Here is a 21653-nt window from a genome sequence, read left to right on the forward strand (position 1 = left end):
TACAGTCAGAGCCAGAACAGAAATCTCTGCTGGCAGGGTGTGATTTGTTAACTAACACCACTGAATGGGAGATCTTTGGCGCTTCGTGCACCACATCTGACAGAATGAGGTGTCAGAACACTCATGTAAACAATAAAAGCGAGAATAACAGAACAAAACGTACGCAGTAAAGCAACCGAAAACAATACTCACTCCCAAAGCTTTTTAGCAGCAGCTTGGATTTCAGAAATCGCTGCTCATTCTCAGCTCGAAAGCGAATCAAGCGGCGTGTTTCCTCTGGATAACAACTTAAAACACGTAAATAATGGAGAAAATACATTTATGACAATCTTTCGCCGCGGGAACCGCCATCTTTCTGAAATCCGCATGAAATCTCGCTGAAATCCGCATGGCATTGTGGGAAATTACTCAAACCCCTTCGTTCGGAGTCAGCTCCAGGAAAATCTCCGTTTGGAGGGGTACAGAAGCCCTCCCCCTTCCCCTACCCCTCCGCGTTAACTGGGATTGGGATACCCCTACCCCTTCACGTGAACGCGCAAAATGGAGGGGAAGGGCTAAGGGGTTGGTCCAAGGGGTGAAATGGGATTCGGCCATAGAGTGTTTTGGTAAACTGGGATGTATGGATGCTGTCAGTCCCCACTCGCTTGCTCACTTGAGTTGTTGATGGTGTAGTGGCTGGCTGCTTTATGTCCCGGGGCTCCCTCATGATGTGTTACCTTCTGGCTCTCCCCTTTTAGTTATGCTGTCATGACTTAGACTTAGACAAAACTTTATTTATCCCCGAAGGGCAATTAGAAGGGCGAAGAGCGGTACATTAAAAGAGCAAGAAAATAAAATTACAAAAAGAATAAAATCACAAAAATGGGTGGAAAAAACCCCACAACAACAAAAAAAACAGCGTATTATTTGCAATGTACAATAGCAGGCCTGGGCGGCACGGTGGTGTAGTGGTTAGCACTGTTGCCTCACAGCAAGAAGGTCCGGGTTCGAGCCCCATGGCCGGCGAGGGCCTTTCTGTGTGGAGTTTGCATGTTCTCCCCGTGTCCGCGTGGGTTTCCTCCGGGTGCTCCGATTTCCTCCACAGTCCAAAGACATGCAGGTTAGGTTAACTGGTGACTCTAAATTGAGCGTAGGTGTGAATGTGAGTGTGAATGGTTGTCTGTGTCTATGTGTCAGCCCTGTGATGACCTGGTGACTTGTCCAGGGTGTACCCCGCCTTTCGCCCGTAGTCAGCTGGGATAGGATCCAGCTCGCCTGCGACCCTGTAGAACAGGATAAAGCGGCTAGAGATAATGAGATGAGATGAGAATAGCAGGCCTGTTGCCAGTAACAAAGTAAAAAAAAAAAAAAGGCAGCAGATAAAATATGGCAAATAAATAAAATGACACATGGATAAAATTAAAATGACAATATGATTACAGTGACATTGTAGTTAAAGTGACAAGGTGATATTGTAATATTGCACATCAGGACATGTGATATTGCACTAGAGTATTGTACAGAAGACTTAAGTTATTGTAACTGTCTTAAGACTTCTTAGAGTTCAACTTGGAACAAAGGTTGCTCTCCTCCTCTGGGTCTTACAGACTGGACAGCGGAACCTGCGATCAGATGGCAACTGCTCAAATGCCGGGAACAAAGCATGAGTCGAGTCCTTAAGAATTCAACGAGCCAGGCCGCTAGCCTGCTGCTCGTACACAGTATTCAGGTGGCGAGCAGGAATTCCAATAATCTTAGAACACACTTTGACAATATTATGCAGGCAGTTCCTATCCTGTACAGTAATGGAGTAATACCAACAGCAAATAGAAAAAGCTAAAACGCTTTCAATGAATGTATAATAGAATGTCAACAAGATGTTCTGACTGACAGAAAAAGAGTTCAGTTTCTTTAGTAGGTACATCCTCTGGTGGCACTTCCTCAGGATCCCTTTTGTGTTGGAAGAGAACCTCAGTTGGCAGTCCAGAATGGTTCCCAGGTATTTATATTCCTCAACTGTCTCGACCGGAAAACCGTGGACCATAGTGGTGACAGCCGCCGCCAGTTCCCTTTGGCTGCTGGAGAAGGTCACCACCATCTCCTTAGTTTTACTAACATTCAACTCCAGGCAGGAAGAGTCACACCACTCTACGAACTGCTGAAGAGCGGGTCCATGATGGAGGGAAGGGCCGGACAGGAAGGACAGGAGAACTGTGTCATCAGCAAACTTAACCAGGTGACAGTTGGGGTACGTTGATCTGCACTCATCAGTGTACTGAATGAAGAGCAGCGGGGAAAGCACACAGCCTTGTGGGGAGCCAGTGGAGGTGGTGAGGAGATCAGACAGGTGATTGTTAATCTTAGGAGATCAGACAGGTTATTGTCATAGTTAGTTGCCGGAGTCCCTGCTTGTACTCAGTGCAATATGTATACTGTTCCTACTTATTCAGGTGACATTGGGCATACCTAACAACTTGTGGGGTTTTTTTCTCCCCCCCCCCAAATCTGTCCCTCTGAGTTACATGTCAGTCCTGGGATCGAGATGCTGACCTCTTCTGCTCCTCAGACCTGCCTGATCCATCCTGGTGCCCTGTGTCTGGTTGGAGTCTCATCGCATCGCTCCTGTGGAGGGTGGCCCCATGTGGACAGTTAGGGGTCGCTCCTGGAGGATGCTCTGGACTCTTGCAGTGGTGCTTTTGTGGCTGGGGACTGCAGTTGACTTGCTGACTTTAGGGCTGCAGTTGACTTGCTGACTTTAGGACTGCAGTTGACTTGCTCACTTTGGGACTGCGGTTGTCATGAACGGTTTTGCGCTCGGATTTCAGTCGGTGGGGGGTTTATAGCATCAGTGAAGCTGACTTCATGTTAGGACTGTTAATGTTATAGTCATGTTGTCTGTTGTTGCCCAAATAAGGATGGGTTCCCTTTTGAGTCTGGGTCCTCTCGAGGTTTTTTCCTCATGTCGTCTGAGGGAGTTTTTCCTTGCCACTGTCGCCACAGGTGTGCTCATTGGGGACAGATTAGGGATAAAATTAGCTCATATTTTAAGTCGTTCAAATTCTGTAAAACTGCTTTGGACAATGTTTATTGTTTAAAGTGCTATACAAATAAACTTGACTTGACTTGGCATGTGCAATGTACTGTGCTATCGCCTGCCTTGCTAGGCATGACCATGATACGTAGAGCTACACAAATAGAAACGCTCACGAAGCCACAGTTTGGATGCGAGTTGGCCATATAGCTTGAAATTGTGACATCAGTTCATAGTATATCCAGGCTATACCATGACTGACTCACACCATATCCTTTTTTTTTTTTTTTTTCATTTTTTTGACATATGATATACATTGCTTAATCAATGGTGGAACTATTTTATGTCACGTGAGCCATCCTTGGCCAATCCCTGCACAGGAATTTTTTGATGAGGGATATAAAATCTAATCTTCTTCACTAGTCTAACAAGGTATTATTGTTGAGCAATGTATTATATCCAAAGGTTTCATCAATGACATAATGAGAATGATGTGGAGAAAACTATTATACACACAAACACATACGTAAAGACAGATCTCTAGCTGGATTAATTATTTCTAAGGCAATGTTCACATTAGCTGATCGACATAAAAAGCCCATGAGTTCTGATCTGACCATTCTCATTCATGTCGTATGGCTATGAATCGGATACCTGATTGAGGACCACAGATCAAAGTGACTCAAATCTGATTTGAAAAAATCGGATTTCTGTGTCAACACAGCCCTGGAAAAAAAAAATCAGATCTGCATCACATTAAGGCAAAAAAGAAAAAAAGAAAAAAAAAAGATTTGAGTCACTTTAGCCTGGTACTGTGAATGTACCAAATGCTTTGCTGGGTTCATCAAGTCATGCTTCCTCCAAATACCAAACATGATAAACAAGAAAATCTGTAACATTTTCATTCAAACCAAAAAACACTTAACTCTATATATATCGTCTTCTTCCACTTTATCCGGGACCGGGTCGCGGAGGCAGCAGTCTAAGCATGGAAGCCCAAACTTCCCTTTCCCCAGACACCTCGGCCAGCTCCTCGGGAAGAACACCGAGGCGTTCCCAGGCCAGCTGAGAGACATAGTCCCTTCAGCATGTCCTGGGTCTTCCCCGGGGCCTCCTCCTGGGGGGACATGCCTGGAACATCTCCCCAGGGAGGCGTCCAGGAGGCATCCGAAAAAGATGCCCAAGCCACCTCAGCTGATTCCTCTCGATGTGGAGGAGCAGCGGCTCTACTCCGAGCTCCTCCCGAGTGACTGTGCTTCTCACCCTATCTCTAAGGGAGCGCCCAGCCACCCTGCGAAGAAAACTCATTTCAGCCGCTTGTATCCGCGATCTTGTTCTTTCGGTCATTACCCAAAGCTCATGACCATAGGTGAGAGTTGGAACGTAGATCGACCGGTAAATTGAGAGCTTCACCTTTTGGCTCAGCTCCTTCTTCACCACGACGGACCGGTAAAGCGACCGCATCACTGCGGAGGCTGCACCGATCCGCCTGTCGATCTCACGCTCCATCCTTCCCTCACTCGTGAACAAGATCCCGAGATACATAAACTCTTCCACTTGAGGCAGGACTTCTCCACCAACCTGGAGCGGGCAAGCCACCCTTTTCCGGTCGAGAACCATGGCCTCGGACTTGGAGGTGCTGATTCTCATCCTGGTCGCGGAACACTGGACCAGCTCTATACCCTTCATAGGGTGCTTGAGGGTTCATGGGAGTTTGCCCAACCAGTCCACATGTGCTTTGTGGATCTGGAGAAGGCATTCAACCGTGTCCCCCATGGTATTCTGTGGGAGGTGCCCCGTGGTATATATACCCCGTGGTATATATATATATATATATATATATATATATATATATATATATATATATATATATATATATATATATATATATATATATAAACTTTCCTACATTGGACATTATTTACTGACTTTTCATTTCTCCTCCAAAGCCATTCATTACCCCATTGACTGTACACTGTCAGAAATCAGGGTACAGGAGGAGTCCATTTCTGTCCTTCAAGGTACAATCTACACTAACGTACCCCGTAGGGCTCATTATAGGACCTCAAGGTAACTATGTGCATCTTTTTAGGGCCAAAATAGTATATATATATATATATATATATATATATATATATATATATATATATATATATATATATATATATATATATATATATATATATATATAGGCACGGTGGTGTAGTGGTTAGCGCTGTCGCCTCACAGAAAGAAGGTCCTGGGTTCGAGCCCCGGGGCCGGTGAGGGCCTTTCTGTGTGGAGTTTGCATGTTCTCCCTATGTCTGCGTGGGTTTCCTCTGGGTGCTCCGGTTTCCCCCACAGTCCAAAGACATGCAGGTTAGGTTAACTGGTGACTCCAAATTGAGTGTGAATGGTTGTCTGTGTCTATGTGTCAGCCCTGTGATGACCTGGCGACTTGTCCAGGGTGTACCCCGCCTTTCGCCCGTAGTCAGCTGGGATAGGCTCCAGCTTGCCTGCGACCCTGTAGAAGGATAAAGCGGCTAGAGATAATGAGATGATATATATATGTCCTCAAGCAGTATATAAAGGATACAAATAAGAACCTTAGAGCAGGGGTTCTCAACCTTTTCTACTTTAAGGCCCACCTATTCATTCTTGTACCAAGTTGGGCCCATTAAAAAAGATCCCGGATTATTTTGGCTCATCTATTCTATTAGAATCTAATAATCTACTGTAAAGTGTATTAATGGAGCACAAATTCACTCCCTGTTACAGATGGGAGCCCAGGAATTAAATAAATGCATTAAAAACAAACTGTTTTTAATTGTAGGTATTGTATTTAAAACTGTATGGATGTGCCAGAAGCCAAACCCATGCATGCAGGTCATTCTCAGTCAAAAGGGATTAATGATCCAAAGGTGGAGTCTGGTCCATTAACACAAGAACTTATTGCCGTGTTTGTGTTCAGCAAACAAGCAAGTTATTAAAACCAAGAAGCACACTCAAAAGAAATGGATATAGAAACCACTCAATGGGATTAGATCCTTACATGCTAACAAAGAAGGATTTTTCCTACGAGTTGGAAAATTATCCATCCGTTGAGTTCCTTGACATCTCAAACTCCCTGGTGCTGCAGACATCATTCTACACGGACACACAGATGAAAACCTGGAAGAGCATGGAGGAGAACAACTTTTTATTAAAGATCTGAGGATCAGGACACTACAAGATAGACGGCGGGAGACGGATCTAAGTGCAGGGAGAGTGTTTATTAGCAGGTGTGATATTTACAAAAACAAAACAGAAAGCAGAATCATAAAGCAGAGTATTTACACAGTGTTATAAACATGGCTAGAAACAAATGTGACAGTGATAATGATAATACTTCAAAGTCTCTGTGAAAGCAGCGTCCGTATCGGCGCGTGATGATTGCGCTCAAATCAGTATTAGGTGTTTTGCATAACGACTGGGTCCCAAGAGCACACACAACCCCACACGAGCTGTGCCAGACTCAAGTGCTCAAAGGCGCGACACTCAAATGTTCACCTGCTGTGTAACTTTTAGCTCACGTGTATATCCCCATACATCACCACCAAAATGCCTCATTTTCATCGATAACCCATCGCAAAGCATCGCGAGCTGTAGTGTGACCATAGCTTAATGAGGCAGATGTGACGTCAGATGCAACCCAGCAGTTGTACCCTATTACAAGTAAAAATTAGCTTCAACTTGGGAAAAAAAAAAATTTGCGGCCCACTAGAGGGTGTTTCCCATTAGGCCCCCATTATTGGGCCCAGTGGTTGAGAAACACTGCTTTAGAGGTTACTGCCCCAGTCACATGCTGTTGTGCCCCTAAAGGTACAATAATGTACTTTATTTTCTGAGAGTGTATTTCATATGCTTACTGTGAAATATGATGGCATGACACACGTGCTGAAGACATGTTACCAGCATGTCACCTCAGAAAAACATCAGCCCAAATGGAGATCAAATCTCAGGGATGTTTCTCTTTGTGTAATCACCTGCTACATCTAAAGTCTTGGTTAGAAAAAATTCAGCCTTGTCCTTGCTTTATACAATTCTGTGTAAATCTCTTACACCAATTTGTGGTCCCAAATAAGTAACTTTTTGGTGTAGTGGTTAGCACTGTTACCTCACAGCAAGAAGGTTCTGGGTTCAAGCCCAGTGGCTGATGGGGGGCCTTTCTGTGTGGAGTTTGCATGTTCTCCTCGTGTCTGTGTGGGTTTCCTCTGGGTGCTCCGGTTTCTCTCACAGTTCAAAGACATGCACTTAGGTTAACATGGGGAGGCCTTGGGCTGAAGTGCCCTTGAGCAAGGCACCTAACCTCCAACTGTAATCCCCGGGCGCTGTAGCATAGCTTCCCACTGCTCTGGGTATACAGTATGTGTGTGCTCATTGCTCACTTGTGTGTGTGTGTGTGTGTGTGTGTGTGTGTGTGTGTGTGTGTGTGTGCATGTGTGTGTTCACTGCTTCAGATGGGTTAAATGCAGAGGACTGTGTTTAAGTGTGCATGTGACAAATAAAGGCTTCTTCTTCTTCTTGATTTTAGCAAATAATCTGATATGGATGCCAAAAATGAAACCTCACGTATATTCATGCATTTTATCTTTGAACAAGTGTTGCCAGGCAAAACAAACCTTGCCCGGCAGCCAGTGTTGCCAGATTGGGCGGTTTCCCACCCAACTTGGGCGGTTTCAAGTGCATTTTGGCGGGTTTTGAACATATTTTGGGCTGGAAAACGTCAGCAGTATCTGGCAACACTCCCGGCAGCACTTATTTTATACCTATATGTTGATCATGGTAATAATTCTTAATCATCAGCTGTCGGGTTATAGAGGATTTCGACGTGACGTCACAGGTCACGTGACGCCCCGGTGTCCGCCATTTTGAAGGTCAAGCTAGCTAATGTCAACAACATAGTAGCTGGTATGTTACTGTAGCAATGTTTACGTTCAGTCATTTGGATGACTGTTAAAACCTTTCAGCCTCAAGTTTTTCCTTTACTGTATTTACTAGTTTACTGAGCTAGCGCGCTCGCTCCCAGCCTGCCCGAGCTAGCGCGCTCGCTCCCAGCCTGCCCGAGCGCGCTAGCTCAGTAAACTAGTAAATACAGTAAAGGAAAAACTTGAGGCTGAAAGGTTTTAACAGTCATCCAAATGACTGAACGTAAACATTGCTACAGTAACATACCAGCTACTATGTTGTTGACATTAGCTAGTGCTAACAGCTAGCTGCTAGTGCACTGCTACAACTACACCGAACCTAATAATACAGTTCTTGGTCATTGCCTGGTAACAGCAAATTTATAACGGGCCATGTCTCAACAGACTAAGAAGTTATTTCAATGACATTTAATAACATTTTGTTTATCCTGAGGACTGAAAGTAAATGAAAATGTGAACAAACCTTAGCTGTAATAAGATGGCGACCACCGGCTCCAGGGACGACCCGCTGATGTAGGCATGTTACCCAGCCTGGTTTTTAACGACATAGGTATACAGATCATGTGGGCCGAAGTCAGGTAAAGACGAGGGGTTCGTGTACTTCCGTACGTCAGTGAACAATCCTGGTGGAAGCAGGTAAACGTCGTTCTCTAAGCCTGCTAACCTCAATTTTTGCAAATACCTCTCCCTCTGCTCGCCCTGTAAATGCCCTACATCGCTGGATAGTGAAGGTGTTTTCTGCATCTCGCTCCTTTTTCTTTTATGTTTTTTCCCTGGTATTTCCCACACGCCTGACTGCAGGTCAGGAAGATCACCCGCGCTGCAGCTCTGCAAAGCCAGAAAAAGATAGCCTGGTAACGTGTACGGATCACTACGGCTTCTTACTCACGTCATCTAGGCCGGATAAAATACTCGACAATGAGACTTCGTCATGATCAACAGTGTATCGCTACCGGTAGTCACCATATTTGTGACCGTCAAAATGGCGGCATAAATATTGTCGCTATGGAAACAATGACGTAGGCCGAAATCCTCTATAGTCCTATGAAAATCCATGACCTTGAGTTTGACATTTCAAAGTCATTCAAGGTCAAAGTTCATGGCGGCAACTGAAAGCCCATATGGGACTTCTTATATATTGATAATGGTAAACATCTGGCTATCATGAACCATTTTAAAGTTATAGCCCTTTGAAAACCCATGACCTTCAGTTTGACCTTTCAAGGTCACTCAAGGTCAAAGATCATGGTGGCAAATGAAAACCCATATGGCACTTCCTATAAGTTGATAAGGGTAAATATCTGTCTACCATCAACCATTTTCAAATTACAGCCCTCTGAAAATCCATGACTTTGAGTTTGACCTTTCAAGGTCACTCAAGGTCAAAGATCATGGTGCCAAATGAAAGGCCATATGGGAGTTCCTATATGCTCATAATAGTATACATCTGTCTATCGGCAACTGTTTTTGAGTTATAATGGAAAATATGTTATTTTGACTGAAAGGTTGACCTTTCTGTGACCTTGACCTTCACCTTGACCTGATTACCCCCAAAATTTAATCAGGTAATCTACAGACCACTGCCCACCTACTCTGAAAATTTGAAGTCAATCGGTGCGACCATTTAGACGCTAGATTGTTAAAAGACAGACAGACACACAAACAAACAAACAAACAAACAAACAAACAAACAAACAAACAAACAAACAAACAAACCGCACTGATTACAATACCTTGCCTTGCTTACTCCGTCGCGGGCGAGGTAAATATAGAGGGGCTTAACCCTGTTAGCTCATTTATACCAGCTTCCTCTGCATAACAGTAACAGTTACATAATCTGGCACATGCATTTATAACATAATTTCTTGAAAGAACAATACGACTAGTATTTGAAAGGAACAAAACGCTCATGCATGAGTCTACTCAAAATAATCTTTTAGACCACTACATGCATTGCTCAGAGGTCCTCGTACATGATTTAAGTCATAACTTAATTCTCAGTTTCTCAGCATCCTAAGGTATTTAAAAAAATTTATCACAATGCTGAGAGGAGGGGAAAAAAAGCATGGTGACATTTCACCAAGTAGTGATACGGCCTCATGATGAGCAATACACAAAACGCTGATTAGCCATGGACAGCCTTTGTACATATAGAGCTAGTAAATATGGAAACATGGAGAGATCTTTTTTATTTCTAATAATTTTACTTTCATTACCTCATTGTTAAAAATCAGAACAGCTCTAATATCTGAACAAAGGCAGGGAAGTAAAAACATGTTAAAGCATGAGGAAGATTCACAAAATGAGAAAACTTCTGCCTCAAATCCTCTTCCTCTTCTCATAACTGCATTGCGGTCATAGGGAGGCATGAGAGATGCTGACATAGCAACTCATCTCTTTTCTCTGGGCTTAGATTGCTTGGTGCCGCCCATCTCCTCTCCAAGCATACTTACATTCACACCTATGGTCAATTTAGAACCAATTATTCTAACCTGCATGCCTTTGGACTGTGGGGGAAACCGGAACACCCGGAGGAAACGGGGAGAACATGCAAACTCCACACAGAAAGGCCTTCGCCGGCCCCAGGGCTCGAACCTGGACCTTCTTGCTGTGAGGCGACAGCGCTAACCACTACACCACCGTGCCGCCTGCCTCAAATTACACACTGATTTTCCAACCCCAATTCCAAAAACGTTGGGACGCTGTGTAAAATGTAAATAAAAACAGAATGCAATGATTTGTAAATCTCATAAAACCATATTTTTTCACAATAGAACATATATAACATATGAAATGTTTAAACTGAGAAATTTTACTATTTCATGAAAAATATGAGCTCATTTTGAATTTGATGGCAGCAACACGTCTCAAAAAAGTTGGGACGAGGGCAACAAAAGGCTGGAAAAGTAAGTGGTACTGAAAAGAAACAGCTGGAGGAACATTTTGCGACTAATTAGGTTAATTGTCAGCAGGTCAGTGGCATAATTGGTCACAGTGGTAAACATGGTCCTGTCCCAACTTTTTTCAAGATGTGTTGCTGCCATCAAATTCAAAAATTACTTTTTTTTCCCTTAAAATGGTATATTTTCTCAGTTTAAACATTTGATATGTTGTCTATAGCCCTGTGATGATCTGGCGACTTGTCTAGGGTGTACCCTGCCTCTTGCCCACAGTCAGCTGGGATAGGCTCCAGGTTGCCTACGACCCTGTACAGGATAAGCGGTAATGGATGGATGGATGGATGAATATGTTGTCTATGTTCCATTGTGAAAAATATATGGGTTTATGAGATTTGCAAATTTGCATTCTGTTTTTATTTACATTTTACACAGCATCCCAACTGTTTTGGAATTGGGGTTGTAGTTAATGGTAAATCAGTGCCTCTTTCACAAATGAATCAAGAAACATAAAAAATTAGGTAAGGTTAACTAATAATTGGTTTATTACTCATCGCTTAAATGCTAACCAGTATAATAATAACTCTGACTGCACAAACTAGAGCGGCGGCTACAATTATCGTCACCTTAACAATCTTTTGGCCGTTGCAAGAGTAGAAAATACTTTCAATACGTAAATTGTGTGTGAATAATTACTCAAACTTCCACTGGAAAAAAATGAGTTGATTCCTGATTACTTAGTGTATCAGATCACGTGACACCGTTCCACAATTATCGACACCGTTTCACAATTATCGACATCCAGATGATTATTTATAAAAAAACAATTAGTATGTGGTATGAAGTTAACAAAACATATTTTTTTATTTTAAATTTGTTTTACATAGACTTATATTTAGTACAAAATATCTTTTATATAAATATATGGGTGTTGGTGTTGAAGTAAATGAGGAATTAATTCTAATGTTTGTAAACAAATGAACTGATAATGTTTAACCTGCATCAGAAAATCTTTTTGTTCCACTTTCTAAGTATTTTCGTAGATCACATTTTGTTCATCATTCATTGTTGTTTGTATTAATTTCTAGTTTTGTCGTTTACCAATAAATGTCAACAGGAAATTGAGATTGAAACCACATGAAAATCCAGGTCAAAGGTCGCATGTCATTCCTCAAATTAAACTATAAACTGTCTACTGACATTGTAATGTGGTAGATATTTACAACAAACTACAAAAAAAAAAATCTGAATGGAATAGAAAAATGTAATTTTTTTATATGCTAGGAATTTAATTCTGGTCTAATTCTATTTATTTCAATCGGATTCCAAATACTCTATAAACATTCCATTCTGTTATGATTCAGAAAAAAATTATTATAAATCACAGCACTTTTATTTTTTTAAAGTACTTCATCTACTCCAACAATGTTACACAAAGATCGAGCCATAACAGTTGTAAATGCCACTTAATTCCACAGGGTGTCGATAATGGTGGACACCGGTGAAAGTGATCACTATTATCGACACCTCACATGACTTCTTAAACGCGTGTTTAGATACAAAATGACGACTGTCAAATGAAAGAGTAAGAAACAAAATTGGTTTCAAAAAGGAGATCATGAAATATCGGTGAATTTGATCAGTAAAAACATGTCCATGATCTTTCCACCATGTTTACCTGCAATGATCACGTCCGGGTTTTCTGAAAAATTGCTGATCGTGCTAAAAGAAATTCCATCTCAGGTAACGAGTTGTGTCATCAGACGACAAGATCAAAGGGTGGTGTGGGGGGGGGTGATTAATTAACTAATAATAACGATTGGAACTAAAACTTACCTTTGTAAAACTGTTTTTTTATTGGTAAATCTGAAAAGGTGTTGATAATTATGGACTGTTGATAATTGTAGCCGCTGCTCTAGTTTCTTTTTTTAGTTTTTATTTATTGTGTGTTGTACAGTATGGATGAAGCAGGGCTCCTTTTGATAGCAGAAGCATATAGCTGGTGATTGGCCAACCCTGTTGTTTTATTTAAATAAAGGTATCTAACTAAAGCAGCATTAATATTAATGTAATCTTTACACATATGATGTATTTGTTTAATGAGTTCAAGCAGATAAACGCTAATGTCCTGAAGACCTTCAGACTGAAATGTACAGTATACAGGATTTACATTTTTATATAAAAATTAGCATTTTGTTTTCATTACACTTAGTACTATCCTGTATTATCAGGTTTAAAGCACAAGTGATGACTCAATTATTATTATTATTATTATTTGTACATGATTTCTCTGAGGGGCGGCACGGTGGTGTAGTGGTTAGCACTGTCGTCTCACAGCAAGAAGGTTCTGGGTTTGAGCCCCGTGGCCGGCGAGGGCCTTTCTGTGCGGAGTTTGCATGTTCTCCCCGTGTCCACGTGGGTTTCCCCCACAGTCCAAAGACGTGCAGGTTAGGTTAACTGGTGACTCTAAATTGACCGTAGGTGTGAATGGTTGTGTCTCTGTGTGTCAGCCCTGTGATGACCTGGCGACTTGTCCAGGGTGTACCCCGCCTCTCAACCATAGTCAGCTGGGATAGGCTCCAGCTTGCCTGCGACCTTGTAGAACAGGATAAGCGGCTACAGATAATGGATGGATGGATGGATGATTTCTCTGATTTTTCAGCATGTACTTTTTTTTTTTACAATAAATGTATTTTCTAATAGCAGTCAGCAAATTAATTTTATAAAGTAGCCTAATTTTTTTAAATCTTCATTGCTTTAAGCTGGGTTTGAGTTACAATTTTGCCTGAATATTGTACGCAATATTAAACAGTGCCTGATCTGAGCTTTCATAAACTGTCAAGACTTATTTATATGTGCAGGAAGAGAAAGAGCGATAGTTCAAAAAAGGAGAGACAGAGACTGAGCAAATGAGACATACTGGAAGTTGTGCAGTTTGGAAAATGCCTTCATGTGACTGTTGTGGTTTTGGGTGCAGGAAGTCGGCACTGTCATTTGTAGGAGCACCAGTTTGAGAAATAAAAAGAAGGTAATGAAGGAGTGTACAAGCAGCACATCACGATACTGAGGGCAGCAGACAGACAAGAGCTCAAAGAAGCAGAAGGAGAAACATCAAGAACCATGACGATTCTGTATCTTTTGTAAAACTACAGCCTTCGTATTGAGTTTGTATTCGTTGATCTTTCTTAAGCTGCAAGAGGAAAGAAAGAAAGAAAGAAAGAGTGGCAAGATCGTGAGTGAAAGACTTTTTTGTAGTGGTTGCTCTTCTGACATCACAGCAGGTACTTTGAAGTGAATCAAAGGTTTTCTGAGGAGGGAAACAGACAATATAGTGTGTGACAGACACAAATGAAGGAGAAGACGTTATAAAAGAGCATAAGAAGACGCATTTCATTGTTGGGAGATCTGTTTAGGAGCCATGGAGAGAAAATGGGTCCTGAGTGCTGTCTATCTCTTCGCTGTCTGTCTTACAAGGAGTCTTTCATCAGGTTTGCCCATTACATTTTCTTATGACTTGCTCTCATTTTATTATATGAAGGTGTTAGTTGGAATATGTCCACGGATTTTGAATAGTATAAAATAAATAGTGCAATTTTTTTTTAAAAAGAGAGAAAAATAGATTAATCCTTCTGGTGAACCTTTATTTTTATGTAGTACCATCCAGTAGAGTGTTTCCTTTCAGAAAGGGTTCCTGTTTTGAAAGCACGACTTTACATTACATTAATGGCGTTTAGCAGACGCTTTTATCCAGAGCAAGACGTACAACATACCCAGAGGAGCCTGGGGAGCTGTTCGGAGTTAGGTGCCTTGCTCAAGGGCACTTCAGCCATTCCTGCGAGTCCAGGGAATTGAACCAGTGACCTTTTGGTCTCAAAGCTGCTTCTCTAACCATTAAACTATTAAGTTATCTATACAAACTTCCATCATGGCTTTGTATTTTAGGAAACAAAACACCTCTTAAATACAAAGAATCCCTCAGGAAAGGAAACCACTGCGTTGTAAAGTCGCTATTACATCTCACTTTTCTTATTATGTAGAAAAAAATTGTGATTTTCTTTCGTGAAAAATGATTATTTGTCAAGTATTTACTTCTAATTGTTCTACTGAGAGATATTTTTCTTTGCTTTACTGATTCTCTGCTGCTCAAGCTAAACTAAACTAAAACTATCCTTTCCAATAAATTCAAGTGATTAACTGTAATTGAGATTCCTGAGCAAAAATGATTCAGAGTTGTGGCTTCTAATCAGGACACCTGTTGGCTTACTTCAACCCACAATGGAAGGAAAGTTGTGAGTCTGTGCTGTGAGGAGGATGGCATGAATTTCATTATTTCTTCAGTAGCAAGAGCCGTTTACCCACCACTGTGTTACCCACCACTGTAGATATGTCAGTGCACGTGTGTTTGTTTCCTTTTTAGATCATCTGCCATGACGCAGCTGTCTTCCTCTTTGGGGGGATTCTCAGAGGAAACTCGCTTGCTGTTGTCTTTTTTTTTTAGACCACCGTTAGATGCAGAACTGAAAAGAGTATGAAAAAGTCGTTCAAAGTGTTCAATTCTGGAAAGAGATGACATTTTGATAATTCTAACTGTCACCCTTCTTTGTGAATATGATACTCTTTTGTGTGTTTTTTCTTCACATTTCTTTTTTTTTTTTTAACTTCACATTGAGCCTGCAGTTGCTTTACTACTAATAAAATGACTACGACAACTAATAAACCAAATCAAACATTTCAGGAAAAATGATCCATGGCTAATATTAACATGGTGAATAACAGCATTTAATAATACTTTCTGTTCACAAACATAATTTGTTCATTAACCCCACAATAAAGTAATACCAAGTTATGTTGTTCTCACATTAACTGTTACTAACACTCTATGGACTCATAACCCTCAGGAGAAGATTCCAGAACATCTCTTCATGCTAACAACACACTGTCATGCTCTGCTTCAACCACTGAAAAGCTTGCAGGTAAAAACTCAAAATCCATCACTTCTAATTTATTGCTATTCTGCCATGGGATTCCCAAAAAAGATTAACCAAGGCCATTTGCACAAAATCTCATCTATCACTCTTTTAAAAAGTATTTAAAATAACACCTTTTCTCCTTTCTTCTTCCTAACACGTTTAGTTTCCTTCTAGGTTTTCGACTCGCATATGACTAGTTTATTTGTATTTTTTACACATTATTTATATGTGTGTAACCTTGAGTGTAAAAGTTAAAGGTTTTCACGACAATCAATGCTTTATAGAAAAACATCATAATTTCTTACTGTGCAGAAATTTGTGGCTGGTTTTATATCAGACCAGATATACTATATGCTATAGTTAGAATAAAGGGAAGTCACATGTGCCCAGTTATAAATTGCAGAAATGGATAAGACTAGTCTGGAACAAACAGGAAAGATAAACGTCCAAGTGCGTCAATATGATGAGAAGGTCCTTTTTTTCCCTTTTCTTTTTTGTCTCAGTTGAAACATGCTCAATTTCACAACTAGAAAAAGATCTAAAGAGCTTGGTTTGATATCTGGTATGTTATTAAAATAAAAAATGTGGGTAAATTCTTGTGTCCTTTTAGTCCTTTTTGACTAAACGTCTAAAATCATGTGTGTTAAATGTGTTTTCCAGTTTGCAGGAATGAATCTGTTGAATTGGGGACCACTGTCACCTTAAACTGCACCAACACAAAGATCGCATGGAATGACATGATTTTTGTCATCTGGAAAATTAATTTGCAAAACAAAAATTGTTTAATTGCTGTGGCTAAAAATGACTCAGACCACGACAGCTGTAATGATGGGAAAAAGCTGACCCACACAGCAGATGGAACGTATCACCTGATCATCCCAAATTTTTCCATCCAAGATGAAGGAAATTACACCTGTGACTTTTCATACCAATCAGGTGGTTCGATTGAAAAAATCACAGTCTCTGCATGGGGTGAGTGAATAACCTCTCTACAGCTAATATAGAGAATACACTGCTGTGATGTGTATTCCACCATTACTGTGCAGTGTTTCTGTATTTAATGGTTGCGATTTATATTCGGTTTTACATTCAGTCCTTATGGGATCAATAAAATATCTAAAAGGACATGAATGCTTATTATACTGGGAGTCATGTATTTAGAATAGACTAAACTGCTGTAAAAAAAAAAGGGAGAAAGTTTAATAATAATAATAATAATAATAATAATAATAATAATAATCACCACTTTATTTTCTTATGTTAATTACAATCAATTGCTAATATCTATTAATTAATTGTTAATTTAAATGTTAACATATTTAATAATGTAAAGTATATTTAACCAGGAAGAAAATAATCCAATGACTGGCAATATAGGTAGGATTTTTTTTTTTTGAGGGGTAAGTATTTTTTAGGTCTGGATTTAAAAATTCCCATCCAGCAGTAGAACACTCCTGATGCATACTAGGACACTACATTTCTAGACTTTCTAGCTGAGCTATTCACCTTTTATAGTAGTTTAATAATTAAAAAAATAGATCTTTTATTAGTTCAAATGTATTTGTTACAAGTCTTTGACTCATTGTACATATCGAAGATGAATTAAGCTATGATTGATGATTCACTGATTGTGCTATTGGATATAAATAGAGAATGATATTGAGCCTAAACTAGAACCTTGTGGGACGGCATCTTACACTTTTTACCCTTCATTTACACTGAGCAACAAGTTACTCAGTTCAATTGTAGTTTGTCCATTTTCAGCATGAAGCAGCCAAGATGGCTGTCACTTATGGATGTGTAAAGAACAAATTAGCAAAAACAAGCTAACTCTACTTTAATTAATGTCACATATACATATAAAATAAACAGCTACTTGTCACTTTGTCGCTGGAGCATGTGAGCATAGGGTCAGTCTAAAGATCTAACCTCCATTAAAGTGCAAGATGTCTATCTGCTCCAATGCTGTTTGTTAGTCTGTGCATTCAAATAATAATGGTCAGTTGTGTAGGTAGTATCAATGTCATCTGACACTATGGGTGCAGAAATTTCCTGTCAGATTTATTCAAAGAATGTCTCCAATAAAATTGTTTTCAGAATGCATATCACTGTGAGAATTTGAGTTATAATGATACTACAACTCTCTGGGAGTTTAAGAGAGCATAACTGACCATAGGCTCACTAAGCTTGATATGTAAAGATAAATTCATTATCATAGGATTAAGTGAGATGATACACACATTGTTCAAACTTATTAAAATGTCTCTTCTAGCCCGTCCAAATGTATCTGGCTGGCTGGAATATGAGCACGGACACACTGTCGCTGTGTGTGAAGCTACAAGTAAACAACAAGCCTCTATCCATTGGGAAACACCGTGGAACTCGTCCGCTACCATCACACAAGTATCTGAGACTCCAGGGCAGCTTTCCACAGTGATTAGCCGCTTACACCTTCCTCAACATGCTTCTCATAGAAACCTCACTTGTGTGGCCACTGCCAATGACTTCAAGCACTCCAAGACTCAATTTAGCAACTTCACGTTTAGAGGTAAGCTATTCACATTCGACAATCGACATGACTGTTATCCAAATTAAATAAACTGATACAGTGGGGTAAAATATGTAAAGTCCTTCCCGCGCCATGCCCTGGTCTTCCCAGGCAGTCTACAGTAAGTCCCACTATTAACCAGGCCTTTAAGGCACATTGGGTGGCACCAATCTCTGTAGCCCTCGGCCTCTCGCCTGTACAGCTAGGGTTACAGTGGGGGGTGGGTCCTCTGGTAACCACAAGGGTTTGATGCCCTACTCACATCTGTATTGCAGTGTGCCTTGCCAGACAGCAGTAGGTACCATTTTTATGATGGTCTTTGGTATGACCCAACCACAAGTAGAACTCACGATCTTCTGATCGACAGGCAGACACGCTAACCACTAGGCCAACTCGCAGTGGGGTAAAATATAGTGCAACATAATATACATGGTCTACATACAGGTTGATTTAAAACCACAATTATGATGAGTATAGCACAAATTCCTTTTAAATTACTATGACTAAAAAAAAACCTACTTATAATTTCTTACTTAAATTCAAGTGCACAATCTATTAAAAAAAAACAGCAAAGAGTATTAGAAAGTGTTATAAATATGAAAGATGCCTGTGTGAAAAATCACACAAACCTAATTTGAGAATTAGGAATGTAGGCAAACATCAAGTTTTTAAGGAAGAAAACACCTGGGGGCATGAAATTATCAATCAACGACGGTTTGGTGTGATGCACCCTGGTGATGTGATGTTTGGAGTCATACCACAGCAATTTGCCAGTCAATACAATTTATTAATTAAAGATTGTCATGTCGTACTTTTTGTCCATTTATAGTTACATTTAAAATTGTGCAGCATCTAAGTTTTTGTTATTATCTACAGGACCAGTTAAAAGTTTGTACACCTCTACTCTACTCATTCATAGGTTTTTCTGTATTTTGTATTTTCTACATTGTAGAACAGTACTGAAGACATCAAAATTATGAAATAACATCTGGAACATATATAGAATTATGTGGTAAACAAAAAAAGGGTTAAAAAAAAGATTCTTCAAAGTATCCAGAGTTTCCCTTGATGATGCTTTGTACACTATTGTCATTATCTTAACCAGCTTCATGAGGGAGTCACCTGGAATGCTTTTCAATTAACAGCTGTGCCTTGTCAAAAGGTAATTAGTGGATGAGTTTCTTACCTTCTTCATGTGTTTGAGATGAAACAGTAAGTTTAGTTTATAGTTTATTTATTTATCTCAGACATGCAAACAATGTACAGTCCATAATATTATAAAATGTATAAAATTGCATAAAAATATATAAAATCTGTAAAATAGAAATAAAAACAGAACACATGAATTGCACCATGATAGGCCATTGACTAGCATCTGTAATAAATAAAAAAAAACAGTATAAAAATCACAGCAGAATAGTTAAGACATATGATAACCAGCATACAACAGGTTTTTCCATTTTGTGACTAACTTTGACTCGCGACAAATATCAGAATGAATGATGCTATGAATAAAAAAGTTCTCAGAGTATTCAAGCCGTTTTTTAAGACTATAGATAACAGTTCTTAGTAATTCCTGATACGACTTAATGCCATTACTAACAAACATCTGACTAGCACTGCTTCTGCGGTTATAATTCAGTAGGCCCCTAAGGACGTTATTGAAAGCAACACATACAATATTTCTGTAATTAACATGATAATTTACCCATAGAGTACATAAGTAAATGTTGTTACAATGATGAGAATAACTTGACCTTAACAGCATTTGAACAAAAGTAAAAATTTCTGGCAAGTAAATTACCTCGACCGTATAAAGCTCTCTGTTTACTTTTCATATCCTCTTCATCATTAAGATGACTATCAATGATATGACCAAGATATTTACCGTATATCGATTAACATAATCTAGGACTGAATTCGCTAAAGTTATGTTGGGTTTGACTTCAAGATGTTTCTGATCAAACAACATCAGCTGAGACTTGGTACAATTATATATCACATCATGGTGCTGACCATATTCAGTACAAACATTCATCAATCTCTGCAGACCTTTGGCAGAGGGTGCAAATACAACTAAATCATCAGCGTACATTAGATGGTTGATTGTGGTACCAGCACAACAACAACCAACAGAAATCTTATTCAAGGCATTACTTAGATCATTCATATAAACATTAAAGAGAAGAGGGGACAAAACACCGCCTTGTCTTACACCATTACTTGTGTAAAAACCATCACTGATAACCTGTCCCCATCTAATATGATACATTTGATGACAATACCAATAAGCAATAAGCCTGATGATATACATAGGTACACCAATCACCTTTAGTTGAGATAACAAAGTGGTGTGGTTCAAACGATCAAATGCACGAGAGGCATCCAAAACATCAGAGAGCCATGATTAGTATAGTATCTGATGAGTTCTTTGAGAACAAACACACACATTTCTGTTCCATGTTTAGATTTAAAACCGAACTGATTATTTGTTGCAACTAAATAAGTATCCGTTCATTTCATTATTACTGATTCAATTATTTTAGTACAAATATTAGACAAACCAATAGGTCTGTAGTTATTTTTTTTTTTTTTTATCAGAGATCCTTTTATTTTTATTCTTTATAATTGGAACTATAACTGACTGAATCAACATTTCAGGAAGATACCCATGTACAAAAACTGATGACAACAATAGAGCCAGTACAACTGGTAACTGGATACCTGCATACTTCAAATGCTCTGCAGTGAGCCCGTCAGGGCCAGGAGCCTTACCAACTGCTAATGATTTAATAATAACAATAATTTCATTAGCTGTAACATGAGGTACATTAGGAAATTGTTCTGATTCGCACAAGTTAATCAAGAACTCTTTATAGTTACTGTTAGGGACACAATTAAAAATAGACTAAATAGTAAATAATAAAAATACAGTAAATAGCCCTATACAACACCACAACTGTACTGTAGTAATCCATACTATGTCAAGAACCGAACAACTAAGTAAAGAGAAACGACATCCATCATTACTTTAAGACGTGAAGTGACTTTTAATCAATAAAAATAAAGAAAAAAAACATTGAATTAGGGGGCGGCACGGTGGTGTAGTGGTTAGCGCTGTCACCTCACAGCAAGAAGGTCCTGGGTTCGAGCCCCGGGGCCGGCGAGGGCCTTTCTGTGCGGAGTTTGCATGTTCTCCCCGTGTCCGCGTGGGTTTCCTCCGGGTGCTCCGGTTTCCCCCACAGTCCAAAGACATGCAGGTTAGGTTAACTGGTGACTCTA

General features: G+C 39.8%; 1 protein-coding gene across 3 annotated transcripts in view; it reads left to right on the forward strand.

Annotated features, from left to right (window-relative positions):
- The window catches only part of LOC132892061 (cell surface glycoprotein CD200 receptor 1-A-like), a 190114-nt gene that overhangs the window by 161475 nt on the left and 6986 nt on the right, over positions 1-21653 (forward strand). Inside the window, exons 1-4 of one of the 3 annotated variants that reach the window (XM_060930423.1) lie at positions 13736-14341; positions 15752-15826; positions 16484-16795; positions 18096-18371. The exons of 1 other annotated variant lie outside the window; for it this stretch is intronic. In XM_060930423.1, the coding sequence (XP_060786406.1) occupies positions 14272-14341; positions 15752-15826; positions 16484-16795; positions 18096-18371 (733 nt within the window). In that variant the 5' untranslated portion in view covers positions 13736-14271. Of the gene's footprint in view, positions 1-13735; positions 14342-15751; positions 15827-16483; positions 16796-18095; positions 18372-21653 lie in introns of those variants that run through there. One more of the 3 variants, XM_060930425.1, reaches the window with a different exon arrangement.

Source organism: Neoarius graeffei, chromosome 9, assembly GCF_027579695.1.
Source record: "Neoarius graeffei isolate fNeoGra1 chromosome 9, fNeoGra1.pri, whole genome shotgun sequence".
In the NCBI taxonomy this organism is placed as follows: domain Eukaryota; kingdom Metazoa; phylum Chordata; class Actinopteri; order Siluriformes; family Ariidae; genus Neoarius; species Neoarius graeffei.